The sequence below is a fragment of the Brachyistius frenatus genome, unplaced genomic scaffold (assembly GCF_029030835.1).
Source record: "Brachyistius frenatus isolate BFR_SWC_R1_liver_20210118 unplaced genomic scaffold, ASM2903083v1 Contig_47, whole genome shotgun sequence".
In the NCBI taxonomy this organism is placed as follows: domain Eukaryota; kingdom Metazoa; phylum Chordata; class Actinopteri; family Embiotocidae; genus Brachyistius; species Brachyistius frenatus.
Genome location: NW_027210646.1, coordinates 1394405 through 1408263, shown reverse-complemented (window position 1 = coordinate 1408263; position 13859 = coordinate 1394405). Strand labels below are relative to the sequence as shown.

General features: G+C 42.7%; 1 protein-coding gene across 3 annotated transcripts; it reads left to right on the top strand.

Moving 5' to 3' along the window:
* Positions 1-391: 391 nt before the first annotated feature.
* Positions 392-13005, top strand: qtrt2 (queuine tRNA-ribosyltransferase accessory subunit 2). Of its 3 annotated transcripts, XM_069703585.1 has the most exons (9): positions 392-434; positions 709-934; positions 1035-1090; positions 3723-3799; positions 4229-4438; positions 5384-5583; positions 7612-7763; positions 11046-11160; positions 11323-13005. In XM_069703585.1, the coding sequence occupies exons 2-9, from the start codon at positions 717-719 to the stop codon at positions 11573-11575; spliced, it is 1281 nt and encodes a 426-aa protein (XP_069559686.1). In that variant the 5' UTR covers positions 392-434; positions 709-716; the 3' UTR covers positions 11576-13005. The 3 variants fall into 3 exon arrangements, with proteins under 3 accessions (XP_069559686.1, XP_069559685.1, XP_069559687.1); XM_069703584.1 differs by having other exon boundaries at positions 407-934; XM_069703586.1 differs by lacking the exon at positions 4229-4438 and having other exon boundaries at positions 407-934.
* Positions 13006-13859: the final 854 nt, after the last annotated feature.

Below are 13859 nucleotides of genomic sequence, written 5' to 3'. Positions count from 1 at the left end.
TGCACACAGCTGACGATCCTGAGGGATTCTGGGTAATGGAGTACATTTCACTGTGTCTTGGCTCACTGTCGCACAAATTAAGGCTTTCGGGACTACGTGTCCCAGAGTTTGTGGTTGATTACGGCGTCTCTCCGGTAACCATAGAAACCTTGTTTACTTCCATAGACCGCATATGTTCACCTCTCTAAATTAGACCAAAAAAAAAAAATAGTCTTCATAATCCAGAAAACGTAGAGATAAAATGTAAGACGTCAAGTAAAAATTACCATCGTAAAGGTTTTTCATGAACTACAACATAATAAATTGGTATTTTGAAAAAAAAAAAAAAAAAAAAAAGAGGCTCGGCACCGATTTTTTTTTTTTTTGAGCTGCCGTCGCTGTTGATGACGACATATTTCCACGACTTGTAGTTCCTGTCAAGCTGAGTTTTGTAGGTAAGAAAAGAGTAGATGCGCTTCAATTAGAACGTGTATAATGTAAACAAGCACACGTATAGACGCGTACGTTGTCTTTACGTGTGCCACGTAAGAGCAGTAAACATGTGAAATCGGCGAAAAGTTGAATGAAGTTAGTTGCTAACTAGCTGCGTGGCTAATTGCCAGGCTGACATTACGACCACACACACACACACACACACACACACACACGTGCTCTGGGTAAAGTACTGCAGTGTAGTTTGGTGAATATTTATTTGCGTGTGCTCTGGAGGTACGGGCATGGCTGGCAGCAGGGTGCAGCTGGAGCTGTCGCGTGTGGTTCAGGGAAGCAGTCGGCTGGGCGTCCTGAAGGGACTCGGCGGAACCGGGCATCACTCGCTGGACGTCCCGGGGTGTCTGCTGTACACACGCTTAGGCACAGTCCCCCACCTCACCCAGGACACACTGCACACCCTGAACAACCTCCCCTCTGTCACTCAGGTCACTCTGTCCAACATGTAAGTTATATTGATCTCACACACACACACACACACACACACACACACACTAAACTCTTGTGTCAACTCTTACCTTCATCTCCATCGCTTCTCCCTCCAGAGCAGAGCACCAGGAGGTGTTGGAGGGGTTTAAAGATGGATTCAAGACGTTTGCAGGTACAAATCTATTTATCTTTCACTGTCCTAACCTTCGCCTTCAGTACTACTTTATCTCCCAGGGAGTAAACGGGACAAAAGGAGGAAAAGGAAGTTGGGACATTCAGACAGGACAACCAGCATTGATTAGATATAAATTATGATGACATCCAATGCTATAAAATGTATTTAAATGTATTCAGTATCGATTCAAATGTAATTTATCATCGGGTTTTTAACTAACTGATCATGATCAAATGCTACGTTCACATTAATGCTTTGCAGCTCTATTTACTCTTCACAGGGATATGCAGCAGTTTGAAAAATTTTCTTTCACTCGCATAAAATTGAAATTTTTTTTTTTGAATATGCGCTGGTAAAGGCAGTCATCTGAATGAAATGAATGAATGTGAAAATAAATGATTTGTAGCCCAGTTTTAGTTCAATCCTGAAACAACTGTTTCCACACAATGATGCTGAAGCTGGAAAGTCAAGAATCAGCAGCAGACTGTTTGGTACACGGCAACAGCAGCCACCCAGTGCAGTAATGTTCTCTCTTGTCCTCAGAAAAAACAGTTCTCAAATACAATCCCGTTTAAAAAAAAAAAGTTGGGACGCAGTGTAAAATAAAAACGGAATCCGATAATTTCCAAATCATGTAAACCCATGTTTGATTAAAAACAGACCAAAGACGACATATCAAATGTTTAAAACTGAAATTTTATTGGTTTATGAAAAATAGATGCTCGTTTTGAATTCGATGCCGGCTGCGCCTCTTTAAAAGGTTGGGACAGCGGCATGTTTACCACTGCGTTGCATAATCTCTTCTTTTAACAACAATCTCTAAACGTTTGGGAACTGAGGAGACCAGCTGCTGGAGTTCTCAAAGTGAAATGCCCAAGCTATAGGGCCCTAAGGGCCAACCCACACCAAGCCAAAATGTGTGGGTATTGTGCGGGCTGCCCAGTAGGGGCCTCTAGTTTGAGCCCCGCATGCGCCCGTCTTGTGGGCCAAAACTAGAGGGCCTAGTGGGCAGCCCGCACCAACACCAAATGTGTGGGCACTATGCGGACTGCCGATCGACTGTATATAAAAGTGGAAGTAGCTTCCGGCTTGAAAAAAATGAGGCCGATGCAGAAGTGCAGTGAGCTGCGATACCCCTGGGTACCGCTAGACGTTGGCTCCAAAAAACCTTCGGCTCCATAGACTCGCATTGAACTAGTCTCATAAAGTTCTCGGTCAAGGTTTTGCTGTCTGAAGACAGCCCACACCAAGCACGACAGTGTGGGCAATGCATGGGCTGTCCGCCCGACATCGCAGGCTTTATGGAGAGGAGACCCTCAGGAAAATGTTGAACTCATTAAGTCTCTTTAACCTCATCATCAGGCCAAAGTCCAACGTTTTTATTTGTTTAATGAATACTGTGAATTACATTAAAAAGCCTCCATATAACAATGAGTCGGTGAATTTGTAATGTCCTAAAATTCTCAACTGCAACACGACCAAGTTTGATGCTAAAAACAGAAATGAACCCCAACAGGTGCTGAATCCAGTCACCGTAATATGAGGCGGTCTTTTCAGTGAATATGTCACGCTTGGCTTGAAAAATGGTGCCAGCTGTTTTGTTTTTGTTTTTGTTTTTTTACATTTACATCATTAATACAGAAACATCCACAGTGGAAGGAGAGAAAAACTAATATTGGATTGCAATCTCTATTAGAAGATAGAGATTAGACTTGCATTTTAAATTGTTTCTAAAAGAATATTTGTGAGGATTGTAAAGGTCTGTGCTCAGACTCTGTTCATCCTTTGACTAACTGTATCATCGGTTGTCATTTAAAACATATTTATCTCTCTCACTGTTAAAACCAGAAGTAAAATCTCAAGCTCAGTCACTCATTCTAGGTCAGCGGCTGTGGACGGGGGAAGGAACCGTTCATTAAATTGCTGTTCTACCCCAATGTGGTTGTCGATGAATCCTTTCCCATTAGTCCTTTTCCAATAACAAGCACACAGAGAAATAAGTGCCCGTGTGACACGTGTACGACACACGCGTTTACTCTGAAGAGCTTTTTGTACAAGAACATTTTTCCTGCTGGCTAAATTGAAAGCCTGGAACAAATTGAGGTGCTTCTAAATATACAGCACGCCCAGTTTGACATTAAAAAAAGCTGATTGGCTCGGTGAGCCTGACTAAAAAGTAGTTTTGTTCTTTGTAATATTTATACACATGCCCCTAAAGAGTGACCTCATTCGGTATTGCTGTACAACCGTAGCCGTATTGCTCATCTTTATCCCGCCTCCAGCAACACAATTTCAAATTAGAAATGTAATCACAGTCGTGTCACTTGTTGTAAACTGTCGGGGGGATTACTACAGCAGTCTCCAAAGCCCCAGAAGGGAAGAGAAGTGATTGAATAATTAGAAATAATAACAACATTTGCTGCTATTAAGCCTTTTGTTTTTTTCCTGACCTTTTGATGTCCTGCTGCCTCTGCTGATAAGGCCACGCAGCGCTTCTCTTCAGGCGTAATGAGTCGGCCATGTTGCATCGCATTCGGACTTTTCTGACTGCAGCCTCCTTTCTCAGGTTTTTATTTTTTTTTTTTTTTTATATATCTCTGTGAGTGATGCAGTGGTTTCTGTGTTTCAGGTCTTCATGATACCGTGTTGTACTGCTCCCTTCACGACCCTGCGACCGTCTGCCCGACAGGTTACACCACCAACAAGGTGAGACTGGGCTTCTAATGTAGCGTTCTTTTGCTGAACGCCAGCGTTATTTTAATTTATATTTCATTATTAACTGAATGAATGGTTAACTTAATTCAGGAACAGGGTCTTATTTATGCGATAGGTGTCAACTTATAGACACATAGTCCATTTTTCCACATGGTTTTACATATTGATCATGTCATAGTCTTAAAGGTAAATTTCCCCATTACTGCTCTCCGGTTTTACTTTGCTGGAGAGTTTTCTTGTATTTTTTTTTTCCGGTGTGAAAGCTTTTTTTTTTTTTTTTTAAGTTTTCATTCTGAGCACAAAAGAAAAGTCTTTCTCCAAATCTTTTCATCGGGTCTTTGGCTACCTGTTGCCAGTATAAAAAGATGAAAGGACAAAATGTTGTCTCAGATAAAAAAAATGTCGGCCTGTGGTCATTAGACGGTGTCGGTGTGGGGCAGCGGCGGGCGGGTTGAGCTGACGGTCGCCAAGTTCATGGCCCTCCAGAAGAGCGTGCAGCCAGACTGGTACCAGAGCATGGCAGACGGGGAGACCCGGCAGGTCAACACGTCTCTCAAAAGGGTTCGAAAGTCGGTGGATCGAACTCTCGCTCACTTGGACGAGTGTCTGCTGGTGCACCAGAAATCACAGGTACACACGAAGCTCGCTGAACACACTCTACCTTTCTCTAACAGTCTGTAAACGCGGCGCTGCTGTGCTACGGCTGGAAACATCATCACGGGGGGCTGTGTGAGGGCGCAGCGTCAAGCACGACTAATGAAATCGTCTGTTTTCCTTTTTACATGCAGTGGAACGCTTTCTCATTTCATGAGCGAGGACAGAGTGACAGGAATCATATGAGGAGCGACGGGAGACCCGTCACGAGCGGTGCTTACTGGATGACACCTTCACTTACTTATGCTTCAGAGGACATAATGTAGATTTAACCATACTTTTTAAGCCCCTGGGACATCAACAGCTTCATATATATATATATATATATATATATATATAAGAAGTAGTTTCATGTATTTTCTATTCTCCGATTTTCTATCCATCTGTGAGCTCCAGCGTTATTGTGTCTTTTCAACACTTTATTAACGGGATCTTTTATGTTTTTCACCGGTATGATTTTCTGAATGTACGATTGCTCTTTTGTTGCTTGCCTGCAAATCAAATATTCTTCGAGACATTAAACCTAAAGAGTGAAATCCTATTGAGCAAGGAGAAGTGACAGTGAACTGCAAGGAAATCTCTTACCACACTGGACGCAGTGAGTTGTTTGATTGCTACGAGGCTCCCTAACGTCCCCCCACTGCGTCTCTTCGTTGTGATGTGCAGTCAACTTAATAACGACTCGTCAAATCGAGCGGGGTTCTGGCAAAATTGGAATCTTTTATTTCTTTATTTTTGCACATGAAAAATCCACTTTGCCACCGGCAACTTGGGTCACTTGCTGGTTCATGCACCACATGTGGTCATGAAAAGCTGCTACCTGCGAAACGTCCCTGTTTCATCGTCTCCTGTTCCTCTCTCTCCTTTTCTCTCGCGTCTTTATTAGTTGTTGCTAATCACCAAACTGTCTTTCATTGCCAGGAGTTGGACGGGGTGGCGGTGTTTGGGGTGGTGGAGGGAGGAGACATCCTGGACGAGAGGGTCCGCTCTGCCAGGGAGACGGCCAAAAGGCCCGTGGCAGGATTCTGTCTGGACGGCCTCCAGTCGGGCTCCATGGATCAGGCCCTGAGGACCCAGCTCATCACTGCTGTGACCAAGGAGCTGCCCGAGGACAAACCCAGGTTCGCCTGCTTGTAACTGTGTAATTACAGTTCAAGTTTCTCTTTTATTCCCCCATAGATTTCATCCACTCTTCCCCAGTGTTTCATTAAAAAGCAGCCACTGAAGACAGCCAACCAGAGCCGAATACAAAGAGCAACAGTGGGGACGAGATACACCAACAATGTTCATTTTGTGACATCACTAAGAATGATGTCATGTATTCATCTACCAGTGTGATATCAGCCCGTCGACGCTCCGTGTCCTTAAAGAAACTTACTGCGGGGCTACAACTTAATTATAATTATCAGCATCGCTTCATGTTTTGATTTTGACTGATGCTTTAATCTATTAACGGATGTTTACTTGGTCAAATATTTAATTTAAAGCTGCCACCAATGATTATTTTTGTTATTGATCTGCTGATATATTTTCTCGATTAATCATTTGTTTTGTAAAGCATCAGAAAATACAAGCATGAAAAAGCATTTTCCAGCTGACAGAGTCCAAAAGGAACATAAAAAACAATAATGATATTTTGGTTTAAAAAAACAAACAAAAATAAAACATCTCTTTGGTTGGTTTCTTTCCATTTTCAGAGACTGTGACCATTTGTGTGCAAACCAGTGTGAGTCAAAGAGCAGATGCAGTCGGTGGATCTTTCTCTATCAATAATTAACCCGCTTGATTGATTGCAAGTGAAAACCCAGCAGCTCAGACGTGCTTCCCCAACCGCTCCACAGTCTGTCAGCAGTCATTATCTCAGCTCGACCTTAAAGCACCAGCGTCAGTTAGTTTCATCTATTTTACCACTTTCATTTCTCCAATCCTTTCCTTTACACATATTTTGTCACTTTTAAAATACAAAATACAAAACGTTCAAACTTAAATTGAAGGACGAGGATGACTTGTTGTGGAGACATGGATTTTTTTTCCCCCTTTGAGTGTGTCAAAGAGCACGATATACTGAGATTTTAACACCGACGCTAAATGCAGCGATATTGCCAATTTTGAATCATCTTTCAAATATGTAATGTTGTTTATTCTCTTCCATTCGTCATCATGAGCGGCGCTAAAGCTGCGAAGATTAGTCGATTATGCAACAAAACGTTACGTTTTATGCCAAACGTTTCATTTTTCAAGGACAAACTCTAATCATCCTCTGGTTGTAGTTTCTTAAATATGCGGTTTTGTTTTTGTTGTGTGGATTTTGTGCTGTTGGTTGAACAAAACAAATCAATTTGAAGAGGTCACTTTGGAGTCTGGGAGCTTGTGGATGGCACTTGTTTCCTTTGGACAGACAAAACTAATTGCGAGTTTGCAACTCCAAATACAATCTTACATCCAGAATAAAACAAGGGCAACGATAAAAAAAAAAAAAAAAAAAAGGAACGCTTACATTTAGATTGTCAAGCCGCAGAAGACCTGGAAGTGGATGAGATGTTTTTATGACAATAAATGGCTTCTTTTGAAGATAGATTTGAAAACAAACTTAATTTTTCCGAGCGGACAGACGACACTGGCAGAGGACATTCCCTTTCAAAGACACAAGGACAAACGTCCTCTCGCAGTAGTTGGTTTTCCAAGCAAAATCAGCTTTTCAGAGAATTCTCTGTGGGGACTGTGTGACATGATCACTCCTCCCCCCAGAGGTGATGGAGGAGCTCTGTTAGCGGCTCTGATTGTGAGAGAGTGAGAGTCTCTAAGTTTGCTCGTGAACAGGCTCCTCTCTAATATACCGTGGGGGGGGGATGCAGCGTCCTACTGGAAAGTGGCGAGGAGTCGTTCTCAGATTAATTAATTAATAAATTGGCCTTGAACTTGATGCCTGCAGGCAGAAAGTCAGCGGGAGGCAGAAAGCCCAGGAAAAGCAAAAGCACAAACACTCAAGGGTGCATATTTTGTTGCCGGTGTTCGTTCATGCCACAAGTCTGCGAGCAATATGTTGTAGACGTGTTACATAAATGTGTACGATGTATTTCACGTGTGCTCCAGTGGTTCCCGCTCTGTTTGCGCGTGCTGACCGTGCGTGTTGGTTGCGTCCCTCTCAGGCTGCTGCAGGGTGTGGGACGACCCGACGAGGTGGTGGCGTGCGTGGAGGCCGGCGTGGACCTGTTCGAGAGCTTTTTCCCCTTCCAGGTGACGGAGCGAGGCTGCGCTCTCTGCTTCAGCTTTGACATCTCCCCGGACCCCGAGCGAGCAGGTAGAGCGCCCCCCCCCTCCCCCGCAGGTGTGGTGTGGTGAAGAGCTGTGCTGAGAAGTATAACGATCGTCTGAAGTCACATTATTTTTACAAACAAAACTAAACCAAAGAAATGAAAGGGAGATGAACTTGATTGGCAGTTGTGGTGCACTAATTTATACATGAGGGCCCTAAACACCGAAGTCCATGAATAACACAGCTTATTTGATTGCTTTAAGCTTTAAAGTCTTTCGTGTGTATTCCAGCATTATTTTGATGCTGTAACATGGAGGTGTAGACAAAGCTTGTTAACTTTCCACTGCTTTAGCATTCCCATTTAATTTACATCAGTCTCTATTATAAATGCATCGTTTCATCCTCTGCAGCGCTCACGTCTTTCCTGAGAAAACTGATTTTGTGTACTTATCAGGCAGTAATCTGTAACTGTCCAATTTTCAGCCGTATAGCATTTAAATCAAAGCACACAGGTTTCATTTCAAATGTAAAAGGGGACAAATGGGGGGGGTAGGGCTCAAATTTGACATTTTAGAATTAGGCAGCATTTATTTTTACAATTCCGCTCGTGTGAAAGCAAATGACCTTTCAGGTAAAGCTGTGTTGCCCACAGCAACAAAAATTACATTTTTAAATGCAAGTTCGATGTAAGAAATTCCCCCCCAAAAACGATGTGAAACCCTGGCATTTCACTTTTAATAGCTCGCAGTATGTGCCGAGAGCAAACCGACATGTAACTGTGTAATTTGGAAAAGTTTAAGGAGGGGATCTTCGTTCAGATGAATATGGTCGCTGAATATTATGTACTTGTCTCGTATAATGATTCATTTTATTCATTCAGTTCGGACATTTTACATAATAGTTAACTTAGCGGGATTTCTGTGCATTGAAGAGGTATTGACATAGCAATTAGAAAAGACTGCAGGGTGTAGAATAGATATGCCGCGATGTCAAGTACAGAGAGGCGCATTAGAAAGCAGGGCTGCACTTTGATGTCGCACTCAACTGATAAAACTGAGCGTATGTTTGCAGTAAACACGCCCGATAATGAGCCCAGCAGGGTTGTGCTCATTTTCAGGAGGAGGAGGCTGTGATGAAGAGGTTAAAGAGTGACTGGCGTGTGTTTTGTAGCAACCAGACCAGTTAAATAATTGGATGGAGAGAAATACACCTGGTGAAATAAAATCAATAATGTATCTTATAGCAGCTTCAGCGAGGTAACAGTTAAGCCCGAGCCCGTCGTCCTGATCGCTGTCCCAAGTGAAGAGCTACGGACGTTTTATGACGAGAGCCGTGGGAAAAGCACCGACTCGGCCTGTTGTCGGACTTTGTGCCTGATTTAGAAAAGTTGCATTAAACTCATCTGACAGACTGAAGTTTGGTACCTGGCAGCATTAAGTGTCAGACAGCACTAATCGATTCTGCACAGGGAGCATAATGGAGTTTGGAAGAGGTGAGAGCAGAGACGATGTCAAACCTGAAGAGAAATTCTATTTCCCCTCTCAGCCAATTACAAAGCCCCCTGGGGGTGTGTGTCAACACCTTCACTTCCCACTTAAGGTCCTTTTTGACATGACAGATCATATGCAAATTCACCCCCTTTCTTCATTATTTCCTTCCTTCCTTCTGTCCTTCTTTCTCACCCTGTCAAAATATTTTTTCTGCCGCTTTCTTTCCTTCTCCATTTTTAGAACCTTCTCTTCTCGTCAGCCAATCTTTTTTTTTTTTTTTTCTCCCTTCATTGCCTCTTCCTCTGATAAATCTGCTGCATGAAGCCATAACACAGTAACTGCATATCAGACACGGAGCTAATAGAATCTGACTTTGTAACTGTATTAGAATATACAAATTATTATGCCACACAAATGTGTAATTTAGGGGGAAAAACCGAATGTACTCTGACACCTAGAAACAGAGGGACTGCTCTCCTGCTGGTTATAGCCAGACTCAAAATATATTAGTTTTCTGTGGCAGAAAATGGAAATTTGATGCCCACTGACTTTGATATATTATATGGTTAAGGCAGGAGCACAATCTAATAATAATGGGGTTAAAGAAATGCAGCACCAGATGAATTAGTTAGCTCGCTGAAAGCTTACAGAGTAGCCGTAAGCACCACCCTGACAGCTTCTGACTAGCAGAAAAATACACAAGTTCAGGAGGATTAATTATCTTTAAATCACATTTTAGGTGCATTTAAAAACGTAAAATGGATAAGAAGACTTTTTGTTGGTAGATGATAGGAGTTTGGAAGCCTCCAGACTTGAGTCTCTTTCTTCTCAGCTTCAGTTCCCGTTGTTGTCGCTGCTGTCTGCTTTTGTAATGCAAAATTTATCCTCAGTGTACGTACGTCCTGTTGTCCTGTTACATTCTCCTTCTTATCACCCCCACTCTCCTCCCTTCTTTTATGCTCCATACAAAATTCCCTTTTATGCTTTGTTTATACACTTTGTTGCTCTCTTTTTCACCCCGTTCAGTTTCTACTAAATCCACTTTGCTCCTCTGTTGCCTTTCACTGTGTAGCTTTAATTATATGCATAGTTATGGACCAATTTCTTTTTTCTTCCCATCTTCCTCACTTCCTCACTTCCCTTGTGTCTGGAGCTGCCTGGATAGCCTCTCTTCCTGTAAACAACAACCCTCTTGTTAAAGATAGCTGTTCTTCAGCTCATTTTACTCCTCTCCATTCTCATTAAAAGACGTCACCTCTCAATGAACAGCCAACTATGTAAGACAGGTGTTGGTTCAGAACATAGGCAGTAAGTAATTACATTAAAGTGGCAGAGAGAATATGGGACACAGCAGTATTTGCTAGGGTTCAAACTACAGTATGTGTTGGCGTTCGTATATATGGAAATGTATTCATTTCACAAGCTTCACTGTCACAAGGACAGATACAGGAGATCATTCCTGCCCACTGCAATGAGACTGTACAATAACTCACCTCTGGCAAAATCCATCACAGTACAATAACACTGTTGACTGTGTTTCTTGGTTTGTTTGTATATAATATATATATATAGATATATAATGTACTGTATATACTGTGCATTTTATATTTTTTACTGCTATTTACTGCTATTTTATTGCTTTTCTATTATTCTATTCTATTCTATTATTTCTATTATTATCTTATTGCTTCTGTATGCTGCTGTAGCGAAAAAAAAAAGTCCCCTCTGGGATTAATAAAGTAAATACCTACCCACCTACCTATTCTCTGCTGAAGGATGAGATTATGGTTTGAACGGTTTGTGCTGCGGTTAAAGAGACACGTGTATGTTTTGGCAGTGCTAGAGCTTAACGTCGAGGAGGACGGAGCGGGGGACACACAACAGAATGGCGATCTTAATCGTGAGGATCAAACGCAGATGACAGGCTTTGAGATCAATCTCAAAGACAAGAGGTTTGTTGAAGCTTTTGAAAGACCTCAAATGCTTTTTTTTTTTTTTTTAAAAGCAGCAGTTTCTGCTAAATCCGTCCTTTCACGTGTTTGCTCAACAATATATTTACATTTACAGCCTCAGCTCAAGAATTCCACTGAAACTTTCTTTAAACTTCTGTCCAGGTACCAGGACGACTTCCGGCCCCTGGTGGAGGGGTGTGGCTGCTACTGCTGTAAGAACCACCAGAGGGCGTACCTGCACCACCTGCTGGTGACCAATGAGCTTCTGGCTGGAGTGCTCCTCATGATCCACAACACTGCCCACTATCACGGTTTCTTCGGCGCCCTCAGAGAAGCTTTGGCCAACGATCAACTGGGCCTCCTGAAGAGTCGGGTACTTAGTGATGGAGGCCGGCAGACAGAAGGAAAGGAATAAGATGGATAAGAGATGGGAGAGGGATTGATCTGAGGGCACAAGGGGGAAGGGCTCTTCTTAACTGGAGTGACATGGCCAGAGGCAATCAAGAGAACTATCTTGCTCTGCCGTGTTCAATCACAGGATGAACTGTGGTACTGTGGAGACCTTGAGAGCGACTCACTCCATATATCGCTAAAGACACGTCTCTGGTTAAAAGAAGAGGATCAAAAGAGAGCTGCAGATATGGACGAACGTTAGATGTCAGTGCCTCGGGGTTGTCTCCTGGTTTCACATCGGGGTGCCCACTCCCTTAAAGCTGAGGTAGGCAGGAATGAAAAAAAGTCAAAAACAAAATAATAATGACAGAAAAATACAGCCCCCCCCTCCCCCACCCCGCACCCCCACTCTGTCTTAAACCCCCTCCCACCAGGCGAGTGCTGGCATATGCACACGCTTTAGTCGCAAAGTTCTCTCCATGTCTGAAACGCTTCGCCAGTACTGACACGTGTTTTATTGTGTTTAGTGTTGCACTGGCCATTGGGAATACGGGGACAGCTCCCAGTGGACCAATGGAGCGTCATAAAAATCCATAAAGGCGCTGTCAGTCTCTTTACCGGTCCTCTCTGCGTGCCTGTCATTCAGGGGCAGCCTGGTCCCAGCGGATTAGAGCAGGGCTGAATTTGTTTCCCGCAACACCTCTGATTATGTTTATTGTCAGACTCTCTTTTAGACTCTCTTCCATTCTTCTCCTTTTGAGTTGCGGTGTAGACAACGCTCGAATTTACTTTTTTATTTTTTTATTTTTTAACTATGGAATCAGGATTCATGTCTGTGCACGCACATCTGCATTTGTAGAACTGCCAATAGAAATGTCCTCTCTCTCTTCTCTCTCTCTGTCTCTCTGAAGTGACCTGTGATCGGCCTTAAGCTTGAATACAGAGCCAAGAGGAGGTGCAGAAATCTACGGCTTCCTCAGACCACTTGACATGCACTAAAAGGTTATTATGGCATTTTTGCCCTGTGATGAAAAAAAAAAACCACGAGAAATCTTCCTGCATTAGCTTTAAATTGGTGTATCGATCTGAGCATGGAGCCACGAGACGTAGGCAGGGTTCAGTGGCTGAAGAGGGAAAACAGCTGAATTAGAGGTCAGGAGGAATTTACTTGAAGCAAAAATTGTGAGGATGGATGGCGGTGGACTATTGACTGTGACTGAATTCCTGTTGTGGCCTGACTGCAGGTCAGCGGATGACTAATGTCCTCCAAACTCGTCAAGCCAACAGCGCACACCAGAGGGAGAACCAACGAGGGTGATCAATTAATAATAGGGGGGAGTGTGGAAAAAGATTCCCTGGAGACTTTGTTTTGCTTTTTGTCATTTCATACTTTATTGATCTGTCTTCGTCAAACATTTGTCTTAATTCTTTCCCCCCCATGAATATTTTTTATGTTTTATGTAGAAAACTTGATGTCGTTTTCCACCTCACTGACTATCCGGCGTATACGTTGAGATTGTACGTTGCATTAAAAAGATCCACGCCACTCTCTGAGTCCTGAGCTGACGGCGCCACCATTCCTGCTGCTTAGAAAGGATGAAGATCAGAGAAAGATATGGGTCTGTGCTGCCTCCCATGCAGTGATGGAGGGATGCTTTTTCAAGGTGAGGGGATATAATTGACTGCCAAGCCTGTGCAGATGTCTGTGGGGGACAGACTGAGAGAAAGCAGAGTGTGACAGATTTATGGAACAGCAATGAGGATTATTATTTTTATTTTTTTTAAACATTGCAGGTTACCTTGACCACATTGATCACGATAAAGAAGTATGTTGGAGGATTTGCTTTCATGGATTGGTGAGCGCTGTGCATAAATGCGCTTGGAATAAAGGCATGAAATGGGTTGGAAAGATGAAAAGAACTTTATGAATGCCATGCGGGGAAAATGGATAAGAGCTAAAACAAGCAATGACCTCTAGACTGTTTATTTTAAGATTTAATGCGATGGCAGTAGTGAGGGAATATTGCGGAGAAGGTTGTAAAGTCAATCCAACAGATTAGTTGGTAAAAATAGAAAAGGAAGTAAATGGCTATAGCCCTCCTTTCGCTGCGAAAGATATTTTATTTTAGTGGAGGTGGTCAGCAGATGAAAAAAAACATCAGTTTCTTTGTTTGAATGTGTATCTAACAAAGAGTTATAAAAGAGCATTCCCAATAAAAAAAGCACCCTTGGTAAATACGCACTGGTTAAAAAACAAGATTTCCTCTAGTTATTGCAATAATTAGGCCCAATTGAAGCCGCTCCTG

Bases quoted from the DNA above. Each gene is read 5' to 3' on its own strand.
- qtrt2 (XM_069703585.1), top strand. From the start codon at position 717: ATGGCTGGCAGCAGGGTGCAGCTGGAGCTGTCGCGTGTGGTTCAGGGA. The intron at 7,764-11,045 runs GTAGAGCGCCCC...ATGTTTTGGCAG, and splicing joins CCCGGACCCCGAGCGAGCAG to TGCTAGAGCTTAACGTCGAG. The intron at 11,161-11,322 runs GTTTGTTGAAGC...ACTTCTGTCCAG, and splicing joins ATCAATCTCAAAGACAAGAG to GTACCAGGACGACTTCCGGC.